General features: G+C 48.2%; 1 protein-coding gene across 1 annotated transcript; it reads left to right on the plus strand.

The window, feature by feature from the left end:
- Window positions 1-785: 785 nt before the first annotated feature.
- On the plus strand, window positions 786-27,015 carry lrp12 (low density lipoprotein receptor-related protein 12). The gene is made up of 12 exons (XM_028572609.1): window positions 786-1,537; window positions 3,714-3,770; window positions 4,691-4,826; window positions 9,666-9,868; window positions 12,272-12,519; window positions 13,694-13,843; window positions 15,069-15,290; window positions 19,964-20,230; window positions 23,041-23,243; window positions 24,316-24,448; window positions 25,821-25,922; window positions 26,662-27,015. Exons 1-12 carry the CDS (start codon window positions 1,498-1,500, stop codon window positions 27,013-27,015), a joined length of 2,115 nt encoding a protein of 704 aa, XP_028428410.1. The 5' UTR covers window positions 786-1,497.
- The last annotated feature ends 633 nt before the right edge of the window (window positions 27,016-27,648 follow it).

The raw sequence follows: 27,648 nt of genomic DNA on the forward strand, positions 1-27,648 counted from the left end.
TAAGCTCCTAGGTTTTGTGCTCGACCCGAGGCAACAGTTCTATTTTTTTTTAGATGGATTTGTGATTGTGCCTTGTTTGTTTGTATTCTTGTTTGTTTGTATTCTTGTTTGTTTGTATACTTGTTTGTTTGTATTCTTGTTTGTTTGTATTCTTGTTTGTTTGTATACTAGTTTGTTTGTATTCTTGTTTGTTTGTATACTAGTTTGTTTGTATTCTTGTTTGTTTGTATTCTTGTTTGTTTGTATTCTTGTTTGTTTGTATTCTTGTTTGTTTGTATACTTGTTTGTTTGTATTCTTGTTTGTTTGTATTCTTGTTTGTTTGTATACTAGTTTGTTTGTATTCTTGTTTGTTTGTATTCTTGTTTGTTTGTATTCTTGTTTGTTTGTATACTAGTTTGTTTGTATTCTTGTTTGTTTGTATTCTTGTTTGTTTGTATTCTTGTTTGTTTGTATACTTGTTTGTTTGTATACTAGTTTGTTTGTATTCTTGTTTGTTTGTATTCTTGTTTGTTTGTATACTTGTTTGTTTGTATTATTGTTTGTTTGTATACTTGTTTGTTTGTATTCTTGTTTGTTTGTATTCTTGTTTGTTTGTATTCTTGTTTGTTTGTATTCTTGTTTGTTTGTATTCTTGTTTGTTTGTATTCTTGTTTGTTTGTATTTCTATGTTCTGATTTAAGTTCTGAAGCGAAGCTTACCCCCATGATTACTTCCATGCCCCCTGCATAGCTACCCTTTCTACATCCGGGGATTAAACAGATGGGTATGTGACGTCACACTGACAGCCACGGAGAGGGGGCGGAGCTTCGCTACTCGTCAACACTCGCTGCTGCCTGCGGACTGTTGTTGTTCCGCTCGATGCTAACGGCTAACGGCTAACCGCCTGTCAAGATGTCGTCAAACCGGCACACGCAGCGACGCTCGCGCTGCTAACCTCTCGCCTTGTTCCGGCAGTCCGTTAGCTCGGGTTAGCGCTGATTAACCCGGGTTAGCTGTCCCTCTCCGGGTTTTAACCACCCGGTGTCATCGATGCTAACCGCTTAGCACTGTTAGCATGTCCCAGTGTTATCAATGCTAGCCTCCTTGGCTGGTTAGCATTTAGCTCCCCGTTCTGTTGTCCCGTTAGCTACCCTGTTAGCTCTGTGTTGTAACATTAACACTTACCCGGGACATTCCCGTGATAATGTGCGGCCGTGTGCAGACAGCAGAGGTTGTTAGTGTCGGGACATGTTGTTCTCCGGAGCTAACAGCTGCTAGCAGCTAACGTTAGCTATTAGTTAGCTCATGTCTTTGTTTGGAATCGTTAGCTCGGGCTGTTAGCATAGCTAGCCGGTAGATTAGACTAGACTTGTAACCGAAGCTAACGCAGTGTGTATTTCTGCGAGCTGTCAGCTGTTTACAGTGTTTTATTAGATGTTTGTGGCTGACATGCAGCGGTCAGCTCCTCCAGCTGTTTAGTCACCTTCATCATCATCATCATCATCATCCGGGTCATTATGGCCCTGCGAGCCGCAGGCTACCTGCTCATCCTCTCAGGTAAGTTTCATAAACACACTGATTAAACACCAGTTATTACAATGTATTAACCTACAAGCCATCAAGTCAGCTAATCATTAACTATCTCTGTGTTAATGTAGAGTAGTTAGCTTCAGCGGAGTAACTAACTTGATCTTTGTTTATTAAAGGGTGACTACTGTCATGTCTTGGATTAGATAGGTCACAGGTCTCATAATGGATCTAATTCAGTTTTAAGATAGGCAACAACTACTACATGAACACATGAAAACATCCATGAAACTGTGTTCGCTAAACCCACCAGACTCCATGTAAATAAAAAAGCCGCCTTGGTTCGTCATTACATTTTTTCCAACCATGACAACTCAGGTTTTGGTTGACATAAACCCTTAATTCACCCATTTACATGTGGAGATATGCTGGCTCTATACACGCTAAAAGTCCTGATTATTTACATGGAGTCTGGTGGAGATATGCTGGCTCTATACACGCTAAAAGTCCTGATTATTTACATGGAGTCTGGTGGAGATATGCTGGCTCTATACACGCTAAAAGTCCTGATTATTTACATGGAGTCTGGTGGAGATATGCTGGCTCTATACACGCTAAAAGTCCTGATTATTTACATGGAGTCTGGTGGAGATATGCTGGCTCTACACACGCTAAAAGTCCTGATTATTTACATGGAGTCTGGTGGAGATATGCTGGCTCTATACACGCTAAAAGTCCTGATTATTTACGTGGAGTCTGGTGGAGATATGCTGGCTCTATACATGCTAAAAATCCTGATTATTTACATGGAGTCTGGTGGAGATATGCTGGCTCTATACACACTAAAAGTCCTGATTATTTACATGGAGTCTGGTGGAGATATGCTGGCTCTATACATGCTAAAAATCCTGATTATTTACATGGAGTCTGGTGGAGATATGCTGGCTCTACACACGCTAAAAATCCTGATTATTTACATGGAGTCTGGTGGAGATATGCTGGCTCTATACACGCTAAAAGTCCTGATTATTTACATGGAGTCTGGTGGAGATATGCTGGCTCTATACACGCTAAAAGTCCTGATTATTTACATGGAGTCTGGTGGAGATATGCTGGCTCTATACACGCTAAAAGTCCTGATTATTTACATGGAGTCTGATGGAGATATGCTGGCTCTATACACGCTAAAAGTCCTGATTATTTACATGGAGTCTGGTGGAGATATGCTGGCTCTATACACGCTAAAAGTCCTGATTATTTACATGGAGTCTGGTGGAGATATGCTGGCTCTATACACGCTAAAAGTCCTGATTATTTACATGGAGTCTGGTGGAGTTTGGTGATGGTGATTTCGGGGCTGTTTGATGTTAAACTAAAAGGATCTTACTCTTTAACTAAAAGGTCTATCTCTGTAGGGATCCATCCCATAATGTTGTCAGACTCTTAGAATAATAATCTGAGTCTGTCAGCAGCAACAACAGAACTTGTAGTGAGACAAAAAGGTAGTTACCCATTACTGAGTTACATCAGGATACCACAGTATTTAAAGTCTGTCCCGATACCTTTTAGATTCAGTTCTTCTAAATCTTTGTGTGTGTGTGTCTCTCTGTGTGTGTGTGTGTGTGTGTGTGTGTGTGTGTGTGTGTGTGTGTGTGTGTGTGTGTCTCTCTGTGTGTGTGTGTGTGTGTGTGTGTGTGTGTCTCTCTCTGTGTGTGTGTGTGTGTGTGTGTGTGTGTGTGTGTGTGTGTGTGTGTCTCTCTCTGTGTGTGTGTGTGTGTGTGTCTCTCTCTGTGTGTGTGTGTGTGTGTGTGTGTGTGTGTGTGTGTGTCTCTGTGTGTGTGTGTGTGTGTGTGTGTGTGTGTGTGTCTCTCTCTGTGTGTGTGTGTGTGTGTGTCTCTTTGTGTGTGTGTGTGTGTGTGTGTGTCTCTCTGTGTGTGTGTGTGTGTGTGTGTGTGTGTGTGTGTGTCTCTGTGTGTGTGTGTGTGTGTGTGTGTGTGTACTCAGTAACTGCTTGTTGAGACAGTATGAGCTGCTGAATATGACTTGTATTAAACCACTGATTGGCTGCTGAGGGATCATGTGATGATGATGAGGAATCATGTGATGATGATGAGGGATCATGTGATGATGATGAGGAATCATGTGATGATGATGAGGGATCATGTGATGATGAAACATGGTGTAATTCTGTCTCTGTCTTTCCCAGGATGCATTGCTGCGTCTCAGAGCAACGACAACGTCTACGTGTCGGGGATTTCTAACGGTGAGGTCACAACCATAATGATGATGTCACAATCTCAACATCTGCACCGTGGAGCTCTCTGCCTGTCTCTCTCTCTGCCTGTCTCTCTCTCACTCACTCTGCCTGTCTCTCTCTCTGCCTGTCTCTCTCTCACTCACTCTGCCTCTCTCTCTCTGCCTGTCTCTCTCTCACTCACTCTGCCTGTCTCTCTCTCTGCCTGTCTCTCTCTCACTCACTCTGCCTGTCTCTCTCTCTGCCTGTCTCTCTCTCTGCCTGTCTCTCTCTCACTCACTCTGCCTGTCTCTCTCTCTGCCTGTCTCTCTCTCTGCCTGTCTCTCTCTCACTCACTCTGCCTGTCTCTCTCTCTGCCTGTCTCTCTCTCTGTCTGTCTCACCCCTGCCTGCCTTTCTCTCTGTCTCTCTCTCTCTGCCTGTCTCTCTCTCTGCCTGTCTCTCTCTCTGTCTGTCTCACCCCTGCCTGCCTTTCTCTCTGTCTCTCTCTCTCTGCCTGTCTCTCTCTCTGTCTGTCTCACCCCTGCCTGTCTCTCTCTCTGCCTGTCTCTCTCTGCCTGTCTCTCTCTCTGTCTGTCTCACCCCTGCCTGTCTCTCTCTCTGTCTGTCTGTCTCTCTCTGTCTGTCTCTCTCTCTGTCTGCCTGTCTTTCTCTCTGCCTGTCTTTCTCCCTGCCTGTCTGTCTCTCGCTCTCCCTGCCTGCCTGTCTGTCTCTCTGCCTGTCTCTCTCCCTGCCTGCCTGTCTCTCTCTCTCCCCCTGCCTGTCTGCCTGTCTCTCTGCCTTTCTCTCTCTCTCCCTGCCTGCCTGCCTGTCTCTCTCTCTCCCTGCCTGCCTGTCTCTCTCTCTCCCTGCCTGCCTGTCTGTCTCTCTGCCTGTCTCCCTGCCTGCCTGCCTGTCTCACTGCCTGCCTGTCTGTCTGTCTCCCTGCAGCGTGTGGAGAGGTAGCAGAGTTGTTGAGAGCTTCCAGCGGGGTGATCACCAGCCCCGGTTGGCCCTTCCAGTACCCGGCCAGACTCAACTGTAGCTGGAACATCAGGGCCCGGCCCGGAGACGCCATCACACTCAGGTAACCATGGTTACACGCCGTCTGTAGCACGCCATCACCCTCAGGTAACCATGGTTACACACCGTCTGTAGCACGCCGTCACGCTCAGGTAGCCTCACGCTCAGGTAGCCTCACGCTCAGGTAGCATCACGCTCAGGTAGCATCACGCTCAGGTAGCATCACGCTCAGGTAGCCATCACGCTCAGGTAGCCTCACGCTCAGGTAGCCTCACGCTCAGGTAGCCTCACGCTCAGGTAGCCTCACGCTCAGGTAGCATCACGCTCAGGTAGCATCACGCTCAGGTAGCATCACGCTCAGGTAGCATCACGCTCAGGTAGCCTCACGCTCAGGTAGCCATCACGCTCAGGTAGCATCACGCTCAGGTAGCCTCACGCCAGGTAGCATCACGCTCAGGTAGCATCACGCCAGGTAGCCTCACGCTCAGGTAGCATCACGCTCAGGTAGCCTCACGCTCAGGTAGCATCACGCCAGGTAGCAGGTAGCCTCACGCTCAGGTAGCCTCACGCTCAGGTAGCCTCACGCCAGGTAGCATCACGCCAGGTAGCATCACGCGCCAGGTAGCATCACGCCAGGTAGCATCACGCTCAGGTAGCATCACGCTCAGGTAGCCTCACGCTCAGGTAGCATCACGCTCAGGTAGCCTCACGCTCAGGTAGCATCACGCTCAGGTAGCATCACGCTCAGGTAGCCATCATGTCTGTAGTTTGACCTGTCTGTGTGTCTGTAGTTTGACCTGTCTGTGTGTCTGTAGTTTGACCTGTCTGTGTGTCTGTAGTTTGACCTGTCTGTGTGTGTCTGTAGGTTGACCTGTCTGTGTGTGTCTGTAGGTTGACCTGTCTGTGTGTGTCTGTAGTTTGACCTGTCTGTGTGTGTCTGTAGTTTGACTTGTCTGTGTGTGTCTGTAGTTTGACCTGTCTGTGTGTCTATAGTTTGACCTGTCTGTCTGTGTGTCTGTAGGTTGACCTGTCTGTGTGTGTCTGTAGGTTGACCTGTCTGTGTGTGTCTGTAGGTTGACCTGTCTGTGTGTGTCTGTAGGTTGACCTGTCTGTGTGTGTCTGCAGGTTGACCTGTCTGTGTGTGTCTGTAGGTTGACCTGTCTGTGTGTGTCTGTAGGTTGACCTGTCTGTGTGTGTGTCTGTAGTTTGACCTGTCTGTCTGTGTGTCTGTAGTTTGACCTGTCTGTGTGTGTCTGTAGGTTGACCTGTCTGTGTGTGTCTGTAGGTTGACCTGTCTGTGTGTGTCTGTAGGTTGACCTGTCTGTGTGTGTCTGCAGGTTGACCTGTCTGTGTGTGTCTGCAGGTTGACCTGTCTGTAGTTTGACCTGTCTGTGTGTGTCTGTAGTTTGACCTGTCTGTGTGTGTCTGTAGTTTGACCTGTCTGTGTGTGTCGTAGGTTGACCTGTCTGTGTGTGTCTGCAGGTTGACCTGTCTGTGTGTGTCTGCAGGTTGACCTGTCTGTGTGTGTCTGCAGGTTGACCTGTCTGTGTGTGTCTGTAGTTTGACCTGTGTGTCTGTAGGTTGACCTGTCTGTGTGTGTCTGCAGGTTGACCTGTCTGTGTGTGTCTGCAGGTTGACCTGTCTGTGTGTGTCTGTAGTTTGACCTGTCTGTGTGTGTCTGTAGTTTGACCTGTGTGTCTGTAGGTTGACCTGTCTGTGTGTGTCTGCAGGTTGACCTCTCTGTGTGTGTCTGTAGTTTGACCTGTGTGTCTGTAGGTTGACCTGTCTGTGTGTGTCTGCAGGTTGACCTGTCTGTGTGTGTCTGTAGTTTGACCTGTCTGTGTGTGTCTGTAGGTTGACCTGTCTGTGTGTGTCTGCAGGTTGACCTGTCTGTCTGTGTGTCTGTAGTTTGACCTGTCTGTGTGTGTCTGTAGTTTGACCTGTCTGTGTGTGTCTGTAGTTTGACCTGTCTGTGTTTGTCTGCAGGTTGACCTGTCTGTGTGTGTCTGTAGTTTGACCTGTCTGTCTGTGTGTCTGTAGTTTGACCTGTCTGTGTGTGTCTGTAGGTTGACCTGTCTGTAGTTTGACCTGTCTGTGTGTCTGTAGTTTGACCTGTCTGTGTGTGTCTTTAGTTTGACCTGTCTGTGTGTGTCTTTAGTTTGACCTGTCTGTGTGTGTCTGCAGGTTGACCTGTCTGTGTGTGTCTGTAGGTTGACCTGTCTGTGTGTGTCTGTAGTTTGACCTCTCTGTGTGTGTCTGTAGTTTGACCTGTCTGTGTGTGTCTGTAGTTTGACCTGTCTGTGTGTGTCTGTAGTTTGACCTGTCTGTGTGTGTCTGTAGGTTGACCTGTCTGTGTGTGTCTGTAGTTTGACCTGTCTGTCTGTAGGTTGACCTGTCTGTGTGTGTCTGTAGTTTGACCTGTCTGTGTGTGTCTGTAGGTTGACCTGTCTGTGTGTGTCTGTAGTTTGACCTCTCTGTGTGTGTCTGTAGTTTGACCTCTCTGTGTGTGTCTGTAGTTTGACCTGTCTGTGTGTGTCTGTAGGTTGACCTGTCTGTGTGTGTCTGTAGTTTGACCTGTCTGTCTGTAGGTTGACCTGTCTGTGTGTGTCTGTAGTTTGACCTGTCTGTGTGTGTCTGTAGTTTGACCTGTCTGTGTGTGTCTGTAGTTTGACCTGTCTGTGTGTGTCTGTAGGTTGACCTGTCTGTGTGTGTTTGTAGGTTGACCTGTCTGTGCGTGTCTGTAGTTTGACCTGTCTGTGTGTCTGTAGGTTGACCTGTCTGTGTGTGTCTGTAGGTTGACCTGTCTGTGTGTTTGTAGGTTGACCTGTCTGTGTGTGTCTGTAGTTTGACCTGTCTGTGTGTGTCTGTAGTTTGACCTGTCTGTGTGTGTCTGTAGTTTGACCTGTCTGTGTGTGTCTGTAGTTTGTGTGTGTCTGTAGTTTGACCTGTCTGTGTGTGTCTGTAGTTTGACCTGTCTGTGTGTGTCTGTAGTTTTTGTGTGTCTGTAGTTTGACCTGTCTGTGTGTGTCTGTAGTTTGACCTGTCTGTGTGTGTCTATAGTTTGACCTGTCTGTCTGTGTGTGTCTGTAGTTTGACCTGTCTGTGTGTGTCTGTAGTTTGACCTCTCTGTGTGTGTCTGTAGTTTGACCTGTCTGTGTGTGTCTGTAGTTTGACCTGTCTGTCTGTGTGTGTCTGTAGTTTGACCTCTCTGTAGTTTGACCTGTCTGTGTGTGTCTGTAGTTTGACCTGTCTGTAGTTTGACCTGTCTGTGTGTGTCTGTAGTTTGACCTGTCTGTGTGTGTCTGTAGTTTGACCTCTCTGTGTGTGTCTGTAGTTTGACCTGTCTGTGTGTGTCTGTAGTTTGACCTGTCTGTCTGTGTGTGTCTGTAGTTTGACCTCTCTATAGTTTGACCTGTCTGTGTGTGTCTGTAGTTTGACCTGTCTGTCTGTGTGTGTCTGTAGTTTGACCTCTCTGTGTGTGTCTGTAGTTTGACCTGTCTGTGTGTCTGTAGTTTGACCTGTCTGTGTGTGTCTATAGTTTGACCTGTCTGTCTGTGTGTGTCTGTAGTTTGACCTGTCTGTGTGTGTCTGTAGTTTGACCTCTCTGTGTGTGTCTGTAGTTTGACCTCTCTGTGTGTGTCTGTAGTTTGACCTGTCTGTCTGTGTGTGTCTGTAGTTTGACCTGTCTGTCTGTGTGTGTCTGTAGTTTGACCTCTCTGTAGTTTGACCTGTCTGTGTGTGTCTGTAGTTTGACCTGTCTGTAGTTTGACCTGTCTGTGTGTGTTTATAGTTTGACCTGTCTGTGTGTGTCTGTAGTTTGACCTGTCTGTGTCTGTAGTTTGACCTGTCTGTGTGTGTCTGTAGTTTGACCTGTCTGTGTGTGTCTGTAGTTTGACCTGTCTGTGTGTGTCTGTAGTTTGACCTGTCTGTGTCTGTAGTTTGACCTGTCTGTGTGTGTCTGTAGTTTGACCTGTCTGTGTGTGTCTGTAGTTTGACCTGTCTGTGTGTGTCTGTAGTTTGACTTGTCTGTGTGTGTCTGTAGTTTGACTTGTCTGTGTGTGTCTGTAGTTTGACCTGTCTGTCTGTGTCTGTAGTTTGACCTGTCTGTGTCTGTAGTTTGACCTGTCTGTGTGTGTCTGTAGTTTGACCTGTCTGTGTGTCTGTAGTTTGACCTCTCTGTGTGTGTCTGTAGTTTGACCTGTCTGTGTGTGTCTGTAGTTTGACCTGTCTGTGTGTGTCTGTAGTTTGACCTGTCTGTGTGTGTCTGTAGTTTGACCTGTGTGTGTGTGTCTGTAGTTTGACCTGTCTGTGTGTGTCTGTAGTTTGACCTGTCTGTGTGTGTCTGTAGTTTGACCTGTCTGTGTGTGTCTGTAGTTTGACCTGTGTGTGTGTCTGTAGTTTGACCTGTGTGTGTGTGTCTGTAGTTTGACCTGTCTGTGTGTGTCTGTAGTTTGACCTGTCTGTGTGTCTGTAGTTTGACCTCTCTGTGTGTGTCTGTAGTTTGACCACTCTGTGTGTCTGTAGTTTGACCTCTCTGTGTGTGTCTGTAGTTTGACCTGTCTGTCTGTGTGTGTCTGTAGTTTGACCTGTCTGTCTGTGTGTGTCTGTAGTTTGACCTGTCTGTAGTTTGACCTGTCTGTGTGTGTCTGTAGTTTGACCTGTCTGTAGTTTGACCTGTCTGTGTGTGTCTGTAGTTTGACCTGTCTGTAGTTTGACCTGTCTGTAGTTTGACCTGTCTGTGTGTGTCTGTAGTTTGACCTGTCTGTGTGTGTCTGTAGTTTGACCTGTCTGTGTGTGTCTGTAGTTTGACCTGTCTGTCTGTGTGTGTCTATAGTTTGACCTGTCTGTGTGTGTCTGTAGTTTGTGTGTGTCTGTAGTTTGACCTGTCTGTGTGTGTCTGTAGTTTCCAGGACTTTGACCTGCAGGGCTCCCACCGGTGCTCAGCAGACTGGATGTCAGTGAGCAGCTACCGGAGCCTGGATGGTCTGAGGGTCTGTGGCTCCTCCCTGCCGCCCCCCTACATCTCGTCCCAGGACCACGTCTGGATCCACTTCCACTCCGACGACAGCCTGACGGGCAAGGGCTTCCGCCTGTCCTACGTCACCGGTGAGACCCACAAGCTCTACCTGTCCAGCTCTACCTGTCGAACTCTACCTGTCGAACTCTACCTGTCCAGCTCTACCTGTCCAGCTCTACCTGTCCAGCTCTACCTGTCTAGCTCTACCTGTCCAGCTCTACCTGTCCAGCTCTACCTGTCGAACTCTACCTGTCGAACTCTACCTGTCCAGCTCTACCTGTCCAGCTCTACCTGTCCAGCTCTACCTGTCCAGCTCTACCTGTCCAGCTCTACCTGTCCAGCTCTACCTGTCGAACTCTACCTGTCCAGCTCTACCTGTCCAGCTCTACCTGTCCAGCTCTACCTGTCCAGCTCTACCTGTCGAACTCTACCTGTCGAACTCTACCTGTCCAGCTCTACCTGTCCAGCTCTACCTGTCGAACTCTACCTGTCGAACTCTACCTGTCGAACTCTACCTGTCGAACTCTACCTGTCCAGCTCTACCTGTCCAGCTCTACCTGTCTAGCTCTACCTGTCCAGCTCTACCTGTCCAGCTCTACCTGTCGAACTCTACCTGTCCAGCTCTACCTGTCCAGCTCTACCTGTCCAGCTCTACCTGTCCAGCTCTACCTGTCTAGCTCTACCTGTCCAGCTCTACCTGTCCAGCTCTACCTGTCCAGCTCTACCTGTCCAGCTCTACCTGTCTAGCTCTACCTGTCTAGCTCTACCTGTCCAGCTCTACCTGTCCAGCTCTACCTGTCCAGCTCTACCTGTCCAGCTCTACCTGTCCAACTCTACCTGCCTCTTTCATCACCTTTCTTTGTTTAGCATTTAAAGTGCCCATATTACGCTCATCTTTAGGTTCATAATTTTACCTTAAAGTGCCCATATTATGAAAAAAAAACTTTTTCTGGGATTTGGGGAGTTATTTTGTGTCTCTGGTGCTTCATACAAACTTTAAAAACAATCCCTCCATGGTGTTCTGAGTGAGATGTGGTTTCTGAACGTGTCCTGCCTTCAGTCTGTGGGTGAGCTGGTCAAAATCTGCATGGATGGATGTTTTTAAAGTTTGTATGAAGCACCAGGTAGGGAATGAGTCCTTACCCCAAGTGAAGGAGTTCAAGTACCTTGGGGTTTTGTTCGCGAGTGAGGGGACAATGGAGCGGGAGATTGGTCGGAGAATCGGTGCAGCGGGTGCGGTATTACATTCAATCTATCGCACCGTTGTGACGAAAAGAGAGCTGAGCCAGAAGGCAAAGCTCTCGATCTACCAGTCAGTTTTCGTTCCTACCCTCACCTATGGTCATGAAGGCTGGGTCATGACCGAAAGAACGAGATCCAGGGTACAAGCGGCCGAAATGGGTTTTCTCAGGAGGGTGGCTGGCGTCTCCCTTAGAGATAGGGTGAGAAGCTCAGTCATCCGTGAGGAGCTCGGAGTAGAGCCGCTGCTCCTTTGCGTCGAAAGGAGCCAGTTGAGGTGGTTCGGGCATCTGGTAAGGATGCCCCCTGGGCGCCTCCCTAGGGAGGTGTTCCAGGCCCGTCCAGCTGGGAGGAGGCCTCGGGGAAGACCCAGGACTAGGTGGAGGGAGGTCCAGCTGGGAGGAGGCCTCGGGGAAGACCCAGGACTAGGTGGAGGGAGGTCCAGCTGGGAGGAGGCCTCGGGGAAGACCCAGGACTAGGTGGAGGGATTATATCTCCAACCTGGCCTGGGAACGCCTCGGGATCCACCAGTCGGAGCTGGGTAATGTTGCTCGGGAAAGGGAAGTTTGGGGTCCCCTGCTGGAGCTGCTCCCCCCGCAACCCGATACCGGATAAGCTGACGAAGATGGATGGCTTGATGGATGAAGCACCAGAGACACAAAATAACTTTAATAATAATTAAATAACCTTCAGACAGTAACCAGTAACCAGAGGCTGAGACCACTCCCCCTTCAGACAGTAACCAGTAACCAGAGGCTGAGACCACTCCCCCTTCAGACAGTAACCAGTAACCAGAGGCTGAGACCACTCCCCCTTCAGACAGTAACCAGTAACCAGAGGTTGAGACCACTCCCCCTTCAGACAGTAACCAGTAACCAGAGGTTGAGACCACTCCCCTTCAGACAGTAACCAGTAACCAGAGGTTGAGACCACTCCCCTTCAGACAGTAACCAGAGGTTGAGACCACTCCCCTTCAGACAGTAACCAGTAACCAGAGGCTGAGACCACTCCCCCTTCAGACAGTAACCAGTAACCAGAGGTTGAGACCACTCCCCTTCAGACAGTAACCAGTAACCAGAGGTTGAGACCACTCCCCTTCAGACAGTAACCAGTAACCAGAGGTTGAGACCACTCCCCCTTCAGACAGTAACCAGTAACCAGAGGTTGAGACCACTCCCCCTTCAGACAGTAACCAGTAACCAGAGGTTGAGACCACTCCCCCTTTAGTAACCGAAGGCTGCGTGTTGTTTCAGGGAAGCCAGAGGCGTCAGGCTGTGACGTGGACCAGTTCCACTGCTCTAACGGGAAGTGCATCCCAGACTGGTGGCGCTGTAACTCCATGGACGAGTGTGGAGACAACTCTGACGAGGATCTTTGTGTGGAGTCCCCGTTCTCCTTCCAGCCCTGCAGCCTGAACCAGTTCCCCTGCCTGTCCCGCTACACCCGCATCTACACCTGCCTGCCGCACAGCCTGCGCTGCGACGGCAGCATCGACTGCCAGGTAACACACCTGATAAACCAGTACCATTCACCCAGTCTACCAGGTAACACACCTGATAAACCAGTACCATTCACCCAGTCTACCAGGTAACACACCTGATAAACCAGTACCATTCACCCAGTCTACCAGGTAACACACATGATAAACCAGTACCATTCACCCAGTCTACCAGGTAACACACCTGATAAACCAGTACCATTCACCCAGTCTACCAGGTAACACACCTGATACACCATGGAGTCTGGTGGAGATATGCTGGCTCTATACACGCTAAAAGTCCTGATTATTTACATGGAGTCTGGTGGAGATATGCTGGCTCTATACACGCTAAAAGTCCTGATTATTTACATGGAGTCTGGTGGAGATATGCTGGCTCTATACACGCTAAAAGTCCTGATTATTTACATGGAGTCTGGTGGAGATATGCTGGCTCTATACACGCTAAAAGTCCTGATTATTTACATGGAGTCTGGTGGAGATATACTGGCTCTATACACGCTAAAAGTCCTGATTATTTACATGGAGTCTGGTGGAGATATGCTGGCTCTATACACGCTAAAAGTCCTGATTATTTACATGGAGTCTGATGAAGATATGCTGGCTCTATACACGCTAAAAGTCCTGATTATTTACATGGAGTCTGGTGGAGATATGGTGGCTCTATACACACTAAAAGTCCTGATTATTTACATGGAGTCTGGTGGAGATATGCTGGCTCTATACACACTAAAAGTCCTGATTATTTACATGGAGTCTGGTGGAGATATGCTGGCTCTATACACACTAAAAGTCCTGATTATTTACATGGAGTCTGGTGGAGATATGCTGGCTCTATACACACTAAAAGTCCTGATTATTTACATGGAGTCTGGTGGAGATATGCTGGCTCTATACACACTAAAAGTCCTGATTATTTACATGGAGTCTGGTGGAGATATGCTGGCCGAATACACACTAAAAGTCCTAATCAACCTCAGAGCTGTTTCCGGTTGGAAAGGACAGTCTTAAAGAGGTTTTTAAGGTCTATCTCTGTTAAAACATGAAAGATTGACATTAGTTATGCAGGTCATGACCCTATAAATAATAAATGAAACCTATAATAAGTAGAAGACCGAGCAGCATGTTAGAGAATAGTCCATGAGTGATGACTGTGTTTCCGTGTGTTTGTTCCCAGGACCTGGGGGATGAGATCGACTGTGACGTTCCCACCTGTGGAGAACGTCTGAGGAACTTCTACGGCTCCTTCAGCTCTCCCAACTACCCCGACTTCTACCCTCCAGGAAGTAACTGCACCTGGCTGATCGACACCGGGGACCACCGCAAGGTAACGCACCAGTACCAGAACCACACATCAGGAAGTTAACACACACCTAGGAACCAATATCAGAACCATACTATGTTTCTGACTCACACACAGGAAGGTAACACACACCTAGGAACAAATATCAGACCCATACTATGTTTCTGACTCACACACAGGAAGGTAACACACACCTAGGAACAAATATCAGAACCATACTATGTTTCTGACTCACACACAGGAAGGTAACACACACCTAGGAACAAATATCAGAACCATACTATGTTTCTGACTCACACACAGGAAGGTAACACACACCTAGGAACAAATATCAGACCCATACTATGTTTCTACCTCACACACAGGAAGGTAACACACACCTAGGAACAAATATCAGAACCATACTATGTTTCTGACTCACACACAGGAAGGTAACACACACCTAGGAACCAATATCAGAACCATACTATGTTTCTGACTCAAACACAGGAAGGTAACACACACCTAGGAACCAATATCAGAACCATACTATGTTTCTGACTCACACACAGGAAGGTAACACACACCTAGGAACCAATATCAGACCCACACTATGTTTCTGACTCACACACAGGAAGGTAACACACACCTAGGAACCAATATCAGAACCATACTATGTTTCTGACTCAAACACAGGAAGGTAACACACACCTAGGAACCAATATCAGAACCATACTATGTTTCTGACTCAAACACAGGAAGGTAACACACACCTAGGAACCAATATCAGAACCATACTATGTTTCTGACTCACACACAGGAAGGTAACACACACCTAGGAACCAATATCAGACCCACACTATGTTTCTGACTCACACACAGGAAGGTAACACACACCTAGGAACCAATATCAGAACCATACTATGTTTCTGACTCACACACAGGAAGGTAACACACACCTAGGAACCAATATCAGACCCACACTATGTTTCTGACTCACACACAGGAAGGTAACACACACCTAGGAACCAATATCAGAACCATACTATGTTTCTACCTCACGCACAGGAAGGTAACACACACCTAGGAACCAATATCAGAACCATACTATGTTTCTACCTCACGCACAGGAAGGTAACACACACCTCCATCCTTACACAATCTTTACCTGCAGAAAGTGCCTGTCTGTCTGCCTGCCTGTCTGCCTGCCTGCCTGCCTGTCTGTCTGCCTGCCTGCCTGTCTGTCTTACCGTGTCCTGTCTCCCTGCAGGTGATCCTGAGGTTCTCAGACTTCAAGCTGGATGGGACCGGGTACGGGGACTTCGTGAAGGTCTACGATGGTCTGGAGGAGAACCCTCGCCGCCTGCTCAGGGTCCTCACCGCGTTCGACTCCCGCGCGCCCGTCGCCGTGGTTTCATCGTCCGGGCAACTACGAATCCACTTCTACGCCGACAAGATCAACGCCGCCAGAGGCTTCAACGTCACCTACCAGGTGAGTCACCTTCACAACCCTCGCTGTGGGCCTGTTTCCCAGCATGCACTGGGGTCTGAGTGTCTGATGGGACAACAACCTGTGAACCTGGTCCAGAGTTAAACCAGAACCGGGCTGTAATGTAACCCTACAGGACTAATGTTCAGCAGCAGTTAGTCACTACAAGTTCTGTTGTTGCTGCTGACAGACTCACATTATTATTCTAAGTGTCTGACAACATTATGGGATGGATCCCTACAGAGATAGACCTTTTAGTTAAAGAGTAAGATCCTTTTAGTTTAACATGAAACAGCCCCGAAATCACCATCACCAAACTACACCAGACTCCATGTAAATAATCAGGACTTTTAGCGTGTATGTATATACATATACATACATACATACATACATACATACATACATACATACATACATACATACATACACACACAGTACAGTACAGGCTAAAAGTTTGGACACACCTTCTCATTCAATGTGTTTCTTTATTTTCATGACTATTTACATTGTAGATTCTCACTGAAGGCATCAAAACTATGAATGAACACATATGGAATTATGTACTTAACAAAAAAGTGTGAAATAACTGAAAACATGTCTTATATTTTAGATTCTTCAAAGTAGCCACCCTTTGCTTTTTTTGATAACTCTGCAAACCCTTGGTGTTCTCTCAATGAGCTTCATGAGGTAGTCACCTGAAATGGTTTTACCTTCACAGGTGTGCTTTGTCAGGGTTCATTAGTGGAATTATTTCCCTTATTAATAAAAAAGCAAAGGGTGGCTACTTTGAAGAATCTAAAATATAAGACATGTTTTCAGTTATTTCACACTTTTTTGTTAAGTACATAATTCCATATGTGTTCATTCATAGTTTTGATGCCTTCAGTGAGAATCTACAATGTAAATAGTCATGAAAATAAAGAAACACATTGAATGAGAAGGTGTGTCCAACCTTTGGCCTGTACTGTAGATAGATAAAGTCCTGATTATTTACATGGAGTCTGGTGATGCAACTGTCTTCCCTCTCTGGAAACACTTCTGAGGCTTATTGTCTGAGGTGGAGGAAGTATCCAGATACTTTACTGCCTAAAAAGTACTTATACCAAGTGTTGGGAAAGTAGACAGTTTAACCTGTCTCTCTCTCTGTCTGTGTTTAAGGTGGACGGGTTCTGCCTAACCTGGTTCTCTCTGTGTTTAAGGTGGACGGGTTCTGCCTAACCTGGTTCTCTCTGTGTTTAAGGTGGACGGGTTCTGTCTAACCTGGTTCTCTCTGTGTTTAAGGTGGACGGGTTCTGTCTAACCTGGTTCTCTCTGTGTTTAAGGTGGACGGGTTCTGTCTAACCTGGTTCTCTCTGTGTTTAAGGTGGACGGGTTCTGTCTAACCTGGTCCTCTCTGTGTTTAAGGTGGACGGGTTCTGCCTAACCTGGTTCTCTCTGTGTTTAAGGTGGACGGGTTCTGTCTAACCTGGTTCTCTCTGTGTTTAAGGTGGACGGGTTCTGTCTAACCTGGTTCTCTCTGTGTTTAAGGTGCTAACCGGGTTCTGCCTAACCTGGTTCTCTCTGTGTTTAAGGTGGACGGGTTCTGCCTAACCTGGTTCTCTCTGTGTTTAAGGTGGACGGGTTCTGCCTAACCTGGTTCTCTCTGTGTTTAAGGTGGACGGGTTCTGCCTAACCTGGTTCTCTCTGTGTTTAAGGTGGACGGGTCCTGTCTAACCTGGTTCTCTCTGTGTTTAAGGTGGACGGGTTCTGCCTAACCTGGTTCTCTCTGTGTTTAAGGTGGACGGGTTCTGCCTAACCTGGTTCTCTCTGTGTTTAAGGTGGACGGGTTCTGTCTAACCTGGTCCTCTCTGTGTTTAAGGTGGACGGGTTCTGCCTAACCTGGTTCTCTCTGTGTTTAAGGTGGACGGGTTCTGCCTAACCTGGTTCTCTCTGTGTTTAAGGTGGACGGGTTCTGTCTAACCTGGTTCTCTCTGTGTTTAAGGTGGACGGGTTCTGTCTAACCTGGTCCTCTCTGTGTTTAAGGTGGACGGGTTCTGCCTAACCTGGTTCTCTCTGTGTTTAAGGTGGACGGGTTCTGTCTAACCTGGTTCTCTCTGTGTTTAAGGTGGGACGGGTTCTGTCTAACCTGGTTCTCTCTGTGTTTAAGGTGCCTAACCTGGGGTTCTGTGTTTAACCTGGTTCTAACCTGGTTCTCTCTGTGTTTAAGGTGGACGGGTTCTGTGTTTAAGGTGGACGGGTTCTGCCTAACCTGGTTCTCTCTGTGTTTAAGGTGGACGGGTTCTGCCTAACCTGGTTCTCTCTGTGTTTAAGGTGGGACGGGTTCTGCCTAACCTGGTTCTCTCTGTGTTTAAGGTGGACGGGTCGGGTTCTGTCTAACCTGGTTCTCTCTGTGTTTAAGGTGGACGGGTTCTGCCTAACCTGGTTCTCTCTGTGTTTAAGGTGGACGGGTTCTGCCTAACCTGGTTCTCTCTGTGTTTAAGGTGGACGGGTTCTGTCTAACCTGGTTCTCTCTGTGTTTAAGGTGGACGGGTTCTGCCTAACCTGGTTCTCTCTGTGTTTAAGGTGGGCCGGGGTTCTCTAACCTCTCTGTGTTTAAGGTGGACGGGTTTGGTTCTCTCTGTGTTTGTCTGCCTAACCTGGTTCTCTCTGTGTTTAAGGTGGACGGGTTCTGCCTAACCTGGTTCTCTCTGTGTTTAAGGTGGACGGGTTCTGTCTAACCTGGTTCTCTCTGTGTTTAAGGTGGACGGGTTCTGCCTAACCTGGTTCTCTCTGTGTTTAAGGTGGACGGGTTCTGCCTAACCTGGTTCTCTCTGTGTTTAAGGTGGACGGGTTCTGCCTAACCTGGTCCTCTCTGTGTTTAAGGTGGGACGGGTTCTGCCTAACCTGGTCCTCTCTGTGTTTAAGGTGGGACGGGTTCTGCCTAACCTGGTCCTCTCTGTGTTTAAGGTGGACGGGTTCTGCCTAACCTGGTCCTCTCTGTGTTTAAGGTGGACGGGGTTCTGTTTAATCCTGGTAACCTGGTTCTCTCTGTGTTTAAGGTGGGACGGGTTCTGCCTAACCTGGTTCTCTCTGTGTTTAAGGGACGGGGTCTAACCTGGTTCTGCCTAACCTGGTTCTCTCTGTGTTTAAGGTGGACGGGTTCTCTAACCTGGTTCTCTCTGTGTTTAAGGTGGACGGGTTCTGTCTAACCTGGTTCTCTCTGTGTTTAAGGTGGACGGGTTCTGTCTAACCTGGTTCTGTGTTTAAGGTAACCTGGTTCTGTCTAACCTCTCTCTGTGTTTAAGGTTCTCTCTGTGTTTAAGGACGGGTTCTGTCTAACCTGGTTCTCTCTGTGTTTAAGGTGGACGGGTTCTGTCTAACCTGGTTCTCTCTGTGTTTAAGGTGGGACGGGTTCTGTCTAACCTGGTCCTCTCTGTGTTTAAGGGACGGGTTCTGCCTAACCTGGTTCTCTCTGTGTTTAAGGTGGACGGGTTCTGTCTAACCTGGTTCTCTCTGTGTTTAAGGTGGGCCGGGTTCTGTCTAACCTGGTTCTCTCTGTGTTTAAGGTGGACGGGTTCTGTCTAAACCTGGTTCTCTCTCTGTGTTTAAGGTGGACGGGTTCTCTAACCTGGTTCTCTCTGTGTTTAACCTGGTTCTGCCTAACCTGGTTCTCTGTGTTTAAGGTGGACGGGTTCTGCCTAACCTGGTTCTCTCTGTGTTTAAACCTGGTTCTGTCTAACCTGGTTCTCTCTGTGTTTAAGGTGGACGGGTTCTGTCTAACCTGGTCCTCTCTGTGTTTAAGGTTCTGTCTAACCTGGTTCTCTCTGTGTTTAAGGTGGACGGGTTCCTAACCTGGTTCTCTCTGTGTTTAAGGTGGACGGGTTCTGCCTAACCTGGTTCTCTCTGTGTTTAAGGTGGGACGGGTTCTGCCTAACCTGGTTCTCTCTGTGTTTAAGGTGGACGGGTTCTGTCTAACCTGGTTCTCTCTGTGTTTAAGGTGGACGGGTTCTGCCTAACCTGGTCCTCTCTCTGTGTTTAAGGTGGACGGGTTCTGCCTAACCTGGTCCTTTCTGTGTTTAAGGTGGACGGGTTCTGTCTAACCTGGTTCTCTCTGTGTTTAAGGTGGGTGGACGGGTTCTGCCTAACCTGGGTTCTGTGTTCTAACCGGGTTCTGCCTAACCTGGTTCTCTCTGTGTTTAAGGTGGACGGGTTCTGCCTAACCTGGTTCTCTCTGTGTTTAAGGTGGGACGGGTTCTGCCTAACCTGGTTCTCTCTGTGTTTAAGGTGGACGGGTTCTGTCTAACCTGGTTCTCTCTGTGTTTAAGGTGGACGGGTTCTGCCTAACCTGGTTCTCTCTCTGTGTTTAAGGTGGACGGGTTCTGCCTAACCTGGTTCTCTCTGTGTTTAAGGTGGGACGGGTTCTGTCTAACCTGGTTCTCTCTGTGTTTAAGGTGGACGGGTTCTGTCTAACCTGGTCCTCTCTGTGTTTAAGGTGGACGGGTTCTGTCTAACCTGATTCTCTCTGTGTTTAAGGTGGACGGGTTCTGCCTAACCTGGTTCTCTCTGTGTTTAAGGTGGACGGGTTCTGCCTAACCTGGTTCTCTCTGTGTTTAAGGTGGACGGGTTCTGCCTAACCTGGTTCTCTCTGTGTTTAAGGTGGACGGGTTCTGCCTAACCTGGTTCTCTCTGTGTTTAAGGTGGACGGGTTCTGCCTGCCGTGGGAGGTTCCCTGCGGGGGGAACTGGGGCTGTTACACGGAGCAGCAGCGCTGTGACGGGTACTGGCACTGTCCCAACGGCCGGGACGAGCTCAACTGTTCTTCGTGCCAGGAGGACGAGTTCCCCTGTTCCAGGAACGGAGCGTGTTACCCTCGATCGGACCGGTGCAACTACCAGAACCGCTGCCCCAACGGGTCTGATGAGAAGAACTGCTTCTTCTGCCAGCCGGGAAACTTCCACTGCAAGGTACCAGAACTAGTAGCTCACTACTAACTAAGGTACCAGAACTAGTAGCTTACTACTAACTAAGGTACCAGAACTAGTAGCTTACTACTAACTAAGGTACCAGAACTAGTAGCTCACTACTTACTAAGGTACCAGAACTAGTTGCTCACTACTTACTAAGGTACCAGAACTAGTAGCTCACTACTTACTAAGGTACCAGAACTAGTAGCTGACTACTAACTAAGGTACCAGAACTCGTAGCTGACTACTAACTAAGGTACCAGAACTCGTAGCTGACTACTAACTAAGGTACCAGAACTAGTAGCTGACTACTAACTAAGGTACCAGAACTAGTAGCTGACTACTAACTAAGGTACCAGAACTAGTAGCTGACTACTAACTGAATGGTTCCTGTACTATGTTAAAGCGCTCTGAGTAGTCGTTGAGACTAGAAAAGCGCTATATAAGAACAGTCCATTTACATTTAACTAAGGTACCAGAACTAGTAACTGACTACTAAGGTACCAGAACTAGTAGCTGACTACTTACTAAGGTACCAGAACTAGTAGCTGACTACTAACTAAGGTACCAGAACTAGTAGCTGACTACTAACTAAGGTACCAGAACTAGTAGCTGACTACTAAGGTACCAGAACTAGTAGCTGACTACTAAGGTACCAGAACTAGTAGCTGACTACTAAGGTACCAGAACTAGTAGCTGACTACTTACTAAGGTACCAGAACTAGTAGCTGACTACTAAGGTACCAGAACTAGTAGCTGACTACTTACTAAGGTACCAGAACTAGTAGCTGACTACTAAGGTACCAGAACTAGTAGCTGACTACTTACTAAGGTACCAGAACTAGTAGCTGACTACTAACTAAGGTACCAGAACTAGTAGCTGACTACTAACTAAGGTACCAGAACTAGTAGCTGACTACTAACTAAGGTACCAGAACTAGTAGCTGACTACTAAGGTACCAGAACTAGTAGCTGACTACTAAGGTACCAGAACTAGTAGCTGACTACTTACTAAGGTACCAGAACTAGTAGCTGACTACTAAGGTACCAGAACTAGTAGCTGACTACTTACTAAGGTACCAGAACTAGTAGCTGACTACTAAGGTACCAGAACTAGTAGCTGACTACTTACTAAGGTACCAGAACTAGTAGCTGACTACTAACTAAGGTACCAGAACTAGTAGCTGACTACTAACTAAGGTACCAGAACTAGTAGCTGACTACTAACTAAGGTACCAGAACTAGTAGCTGACTACTAACAGTTATTAAACACACACAGAAACCTGGCAGTGAAAAGGTGTTTGAGTCTAGATCATGTTTCTGATCTGTAGAATAACTGCTGTGTCTACATTTTTCATGGCCTTTTTAGTGGCCTTTTCGTGGCCTTTTTAGTGGCCTTTTTCGTGGCCTTTTAGTGGACTTTGCATGGCCTTTTTAGTGGCCTTTTCATGGCCTTTTTCGTGGCCTTTTAGTGGCCTTTTTTCATGGCCTTTTAGTGGCCTTTTAGTGGCCTTTTTTCATGGCCTTTTTTGTGGCCTTTTTGTGGCCTTTTTTCATGGCCTTTTAGTGGCCTTTTTTGTGGCCTTTTTGTGGCCTTTTTTCAGGGCCTTTTTGTTGCCTTCTTTGTGGCGTTTTTTCGTGGCCTTTTCATGGCCTTTTAGTGGCCTTTTTTCATGGCCTTTTAGTGGCCTTTTTTCATGGCCTTTTTGTGGCGTTTTTTGTGGCATTTTAGTGGCGTTTTTGTTGTCTTTTTGTGTGTTTGAGATCATGTCTTATCTTCTACAGAATAACTGCTTTTAGTGGCCTTTTCATGGCCTTTTAGTGCCTTTTTTTCGTGGCCTTTTAGTGGCATTTTTGTGGCCTTTTCATGGCCTTTTAGTGGCCTTTTAGTGGCTTTTTGTGGCCTTTTTAGTGGCCTTTTTGTGGCCTTTTTCATGGCCTTTTTTAATGGCCTTTTAGTGGCCTTTTTGTGGCCTTTGGCCTTTTTTTTTTTTAGTGGCCTTTTTGTGTTTTCATGGCCTTTTAATGGCCTTTTAGTGGCCTTTTTGTGGGTTTTTTTAGTGGCCTTTTTGTGGTTTTTTTTTAGTGGCCTTTTTGTGGTCTTTTTAGTGGCCTTTTAATGGCCTCTTTGTGGAGTTTTTTGTGGTCTTTTAATGGCCTTTTAGTGGCCTTTTTGTGGAGTTTTTTGTGGCCTTTTAGTGGCCTTTTTTGTGGCCTTTTCATGGCCTTTTAGTGCCTTTTTTTCGTGGCCTTTTAGTGGCATTTTTGTGGCCTTTTCATGGCCTTTTAGTGGCCTTTTTGTGGTATTTTTAGTGGCCTTTTTGTGGAGTTTTTCATGGCCTTTTAATGGCCTTTTAGTGGCCTTTTTGTGGAGTTTTTCGTGGCCTTTTAATGGCCTTTTAGTGGCCTTTTTGTGGGTTTTTTTTAGTGGCCTTTTTGTGGGTTTTTTTTAGTGGCCTTTTTGTGGTCTTTTTAGTGGCCTTTTAATGGCCTCTTTGTGGAGTTTTTTGTGGTCTTTTAATGGCCTTTTAGTGGCCTTTTTGTGGAGTTTTTTGTGGCCTTTTAGTGGCCTTTTTTGTGGTCTTTTATAGTGGCCTTTTTGTGGTCCTTTTAGTGGCCTTTTTGTGGAGTTTTAGTGGCCTTTTTGTGGAGTTTTTTGTGGCCTTTTAGTGGCCTTTTAGTGGCCTTTTAGTGGAGTTTTAGTGGAGTTTTTGTGGAGTTTTTCGTGGCCTTTTAGTGGCCTTTTAGTGGCCTTTTCGTGGCCTTTTTGTGGTCTTTTCGTGTGTTTGAGAGCATGTCTGATCTTACAGAATAACCGCTGTGTGTTTGAGTCGTGGGTGTGCGATGCGCAGGACGACTGCGGCGACGGCAGCGATGAGGAGAGTTGTCCCGTCATCGTTCCCACCCGAGTCATCACAGCGGCCGTCATCGGCAGCCTCATCTGTGGCCTCCTATTGGTCATCGCTCTGGGCTGCACCTGCAAGCTCTACTCGCTACGCATGTTCGAACGCAGGTACGTCAAGCTCTCTCAACCAGCTTAAAGTGATTTCATAATCCATATTATGAAAAAAACACCCTGTTTCTGGGATTTGGGGTGTTATTTTGTGTCTCTGGTGCTTCATACAAACTTTAAAAAGAATCCCTCCCTGGTGTGCTGAGTGAGATCCGGTTTCTGAACGGGTCCTTCAGTCTCCTGGTGAGCTGGTCCAAATCTGCACGGCTTGTGATGTCACTAGCCGAGACGAGCTGCCTAACCGCAACCGTTAGCTCGTAGCGTTAGCATGCTACCTTGTTCTCAATAGCAAAGCACTGCTACAACACACACTAGTTCACCATAATCCCCAGAAGAACTACTTCCATGTGCTCCCTGGTTTAGAAGAAGTCTCCCAGCTGATCCTGCCTTGGAACTGACTGAAGTTTCTTTTACTGTCTATGGAGCTAGCTGACATGAGCTACATCTGAGCTACTGAGCATGTGCAGTGCAATCAAAGGTAGTACAGAAGAAGAAAAGAGGTCTCACTCTGTAGCTGAAACAGAGAGCTGAACACAGGGTGAAAAGAGGAGCTGCAGCAATGTGCAGTACAACTAAAATATGGTGTTTTTAGATAATTAAACCATGTAAACCTATTCTGGTACAACCTTAAAATACAATTAGGAACCTGAAGATGAGCAGAATATGGGCTCTTTAAGATGTGTGATTGGAGCCCTGTGATTGGTCGTTGTTGAATGTGTGATTGGAGCCCTGTGATTGGTCGTTGTTGAATGTGTGATTGGAGCCCTGTGATTGGTCGTTGTTGAATGTGTGATTGGAGCCCTGTGATTGGTCGTTGTTGAATGTGTGATTGGAGCCCTGTGATTGGTCGTTGTTGAATGTGTGATTGGAGCCCTGTGATTGGTCGTTGTTGACCGTGTGATTGGAGCCCTGTGATTGGTTGTTGTTGACCGTGTGATTGGAGCCCTGTGATTGGTCGTTGTTGACCGTGTGATTGGAGCCCTGTGATTGGTCGTTGTTGACCGTGTGATTGGAGCCCTGTGATTGGTCGTTGTTGACCGTGTGATTGGAGCCCTGTGATTGGTTGTTGCAGGTCCTTTGAGACCCAGCTGTCCAGAGTGGAGGCGGAGCTGCTGCGGAGGGAAGCCCCGCCCTCTTATGGTCAGCTGATCGCCCAGGGACTGATCCCGCCAGTGGAGGACTTCCCCGTGTGCTCCGGGAGCCAGGTATGTAGTCACCTGTCTGTCTCTATAGTCACCTGTCTGTCTCTGTAGTCACCTGTCTGTCTCTGTAGCCACCTGTCTGTCTCTGTAGTCACCTGTCTGTCTCTGTAGCCACCTGTCTGTCTCTGTAGCCACCTGTCTGTCTCTACAGTCACCTGTCTGTCTCTATAGTCACCTGTCTGTCTCTGTAGTCACCTGTCTGTCTCTGTAGCCACCTGTCTGTCTCTGTAGCCACCTGTCTGTCTCTACAGTCACCTGTCTGTCTCTGTCCCCAGGCGTCTGACCTGGATAACCTGTCTGTCTCTACAGTCACCTGTCTGTCTCTGTAGCCACCTCTCTGTCTCTGTAGCCACCTGTCTGTCTCTACAGCCACCTGTCTGTGTCTCTGTCCCCAGGCGTCTGTCCTGGGGAACCTGTCTGTCTCTACAGTCACCTGTCTGTCTCTACAGCTACCTGTCTGTCTCTCTGTCCCCAGGCGTCTGACTTGGAGAACCTGTCTGGCTCTGTAGCCACCTGTCTGTCTCTACAGCCACCTGTCTGTGTCTCTGTCCCCAGGCGTCTGTCCTGGGGAACCTGTCTGTCTCTACAGTCACCTTTCTGTCTATGTAGCCACCTGTCTGTCTCTACAGCTACCTGTCTGTCTCTCTGTCCCCAGGCGTCTGACTTGGAGAACCTGTCTGTCTCTGTAGCCACCTGTCTGTCTCTGTAGCCACCTGTCTGTCTCTGTAGCCACCTGTCTGTCTCTACAGTCACCTGTCTGTCTCTGTAGCCACCTGTCTGTCTCTACAGCCACCTGTCTGTCTCTCTGTCCCCAGGCATCTGTCCTGGAGAACCTGTCTGTCTCTACAGTCACCTGTCTGTCTCTGTAGCCACCTGTCTGTCTCTACAGTCACCTGTCTGTCTCTCTGTCCCCAGGCATCTGTCCTGGAGAACCTGTCTGTCTCTACAGTCACCTGTCTGTCTCTGTAGCCACCTGTCTGTCTCTACAGTCACCTGTCTGTCTCTCTGTCCCCAGGCATCTGTCCTGGAGAACCTGTCTGTCTCTACAGTCACCTGTCTGTCTCTGTAGCCACCTGTCTGTCTCTACAGTCACCTGTCTGTCTCTGTAGCCACCTGTCTGTCTCTGTAGCCACCTGTCTGTCTCTACAGCCACCTGTCTGTCTCTCTGTCCCCAGGCATCTGTCCTGGAGAACCTGTCTGTCTCTACAGTCACCTGTCTGTCTCTGTAGCCACCTGTCTGTCTCTACAGTCACCTGTCTGTCTCTCTGTCCCCAGGCATCTGTCCTGGAGAACCTGTCTGTCTCTACAGTCACCTGTCTGTCTCTGTAGCCACCTGTCTGTCTCTACAGTCACCTGTCTGTCTCTCTGTCCCCAGGCGTCTGTCCTGGAGAACCTGTCTGTCTCTACAGTCACCTGTCTGTCTCTCTGTCCCCAGGCGCCTCTGTCCTGGAGAACCTGTCTGTCTCTACAGTCACCTGTCTGTCTCTCTGTCCCCAGGCATCTGTCCTGGAGAACCTGTCTGTCTCTACAGTCACCTGTCTGTCTCTCTGTCCCCAGGCGTCTGTCCTGGAGAACCTGTCTGTCTCTACAGTCACCTGTCTGTCTCTCTGTCCCCAGGCGTCTGTCCTGGAGAACCTGTCTGTCTCTACAGTCACCTGTCTGTCTCTCTGTCCCCAGGCGTCTGTCCTGGAGAACCTGTCTGTCTCTACAGTCACCTGTCTGTCTCTCTGTCCCCAGGCATCTGTCCTGGAGAACCTGTCTGTCTCTACAGTCACCTGTCTGTCTGACCTGTCCCCAGGCGTCTGTTTCCTGGAGAACTAGCAGCGTGGCGGTCCTGGTCTGGTCGGCTTCCTGTTTCTAGTCTCCCGTCCTGTGTGTCCTGGCTGGTTAACCTCCTGTTTCTAGTGTGAACCGTGGTAACCTCTGGCTCCGCCTCTTCCCCTTCTGCGGTCTAGTGTGTCCGGGTGGTTGACCGCTGGTTTACCGGCTGGACCTGGAGGGAACTAGTGTGGACCTGGCTGGTTTACCCCTGTTTCGGAGGGTGTACTAGTGTGTGACCTGGCTGGTTTACCGCCTGTTTCTAGTGTGTACTAGTGTGTGACCTGGCTGGTTTACCGCCTGTTTCTAGTGTGAACTAGTGTGTGACCTGGCTGGTTTACCGTCTGTTTCTAGTGTGTACTAGTGTGTGACCTGGCTGGTTTACCGCCTGTTTCTAGTGTGTACTAGTGTGTGACCTGAGGGGCGAGACTGCCCCCGCCTGTTTCAGCCCTGAGGAGGTGTGCCCAGAACCTGCAGTTTACCGCCAGGAACCTCTAGCCAATCAGAACCAGCCGGACCCGGGCTGGACCAATCACAGCCCGCTGCGGCAGCTGACCAATCACAGCCCTCTGCTGGAGACAGGAAGGGGCGGGGCCGGAGGAGGAGAAGAAGAAGAAGAAGACGTGGAGCTGCTGGTCCCGGACTCTGATGCTTTCGACGAACTAGTGCTGGAGACCTGGCCCCCCCCTGTTTGGGGCCCCCCCACCGTCTCCGTGGACCTGGCTGGTTTGCCTGTTTGCGGTGTGAACTAGTGTGTGGCCCGGGTGGTTTACGCCTGCCTGTTTCCGCCCGGGTGGACCCTGGCTGGCGACGACGAGCTGCTGCTGCTCTGCTAACACGCTAGCTCACAGGCTAGCTAACAGGCTAACAGGCTCCCAGGCTAACTTACAGGCTCCCAGGCTAACTTACAGGCTAACTTGCTAACTTGCAGGCTCCCAGGCTAACTTACAGGCTCCCATGCTAACTTACAGGCTCCCAAGCTAACTTACAGGCTCCCAGGCTAACTTACAGGCTAACTTGCAGGCTCCCAGGCTAACTTACAGGCTCCCATGCTAACTTAAAGGCTAACTTACAGGCTCCCAAGCTAACTTACAGGCTCCCAGGCTAACTTACAGGCTCCCAGGCTAACTTACAGGCTAACTTGCAGGCTCCCAGGCTAACTTACAGGCTCCCCCATGCTGGTTTAAAGGCCTGTTACAGGCTCCCATGCTAACTTACAGGCTCCCAGGCTAACTTACAGGCTAACTTACAGGCTCCCAGGCTAACTTACAGGCTAACGGGCTCCCAGGACACCAGACTGACAGGGTGGAGCTCTCTGTGTCTGGTAACAGCGCCTGTCTGTCGCTCTGCCCTCTGACTCCCTGATACACCTACAGTTAGCTACC

Source organism: Perca flavescens, unplaced genomic scaffold, assembly GCF_004354835.1.
Source record: "Perca flavescens isolate YP-PL-M2 unplaced genomic scaffold, PFLA_1.0 EPR50_1.1_unplaced_scaf_20, whole genome shotgun sequence".
Lineage (NCBI taxonomy): Eukaryota > Metazoa > Chordata > Actinopteri > Perciformes > Percidae > Perca > Perca flavescens.

What these genes read in the sequence shown, in the direction of transcription:
- lrp12 (XM_028572609.1), top strand. Translation starts at nt 1,498, where the DNA reads ATGGCCCTGCGAGCCGCAGGCTACCTGCTCATCCTCTCAG. An exon ending in CGTGTCGGGGATTTCTAACG is followed by an intron (nt 3,771 to 4,690) that starts GTGAGGTCACAA and finishes GTCTCCCTGCAG; the next exon opens with CGTGTGGAGAGGTAGCAGAG. An exon ending in GCTTCAACGTCACCTACCAG is followed by an intron (nt 15,291 to 19,963) that starts GTGAGTCACCTT and finishes TCTGTGTTTAAG; the next exon opens with GTGGACGGGTTCTGCCTGCC.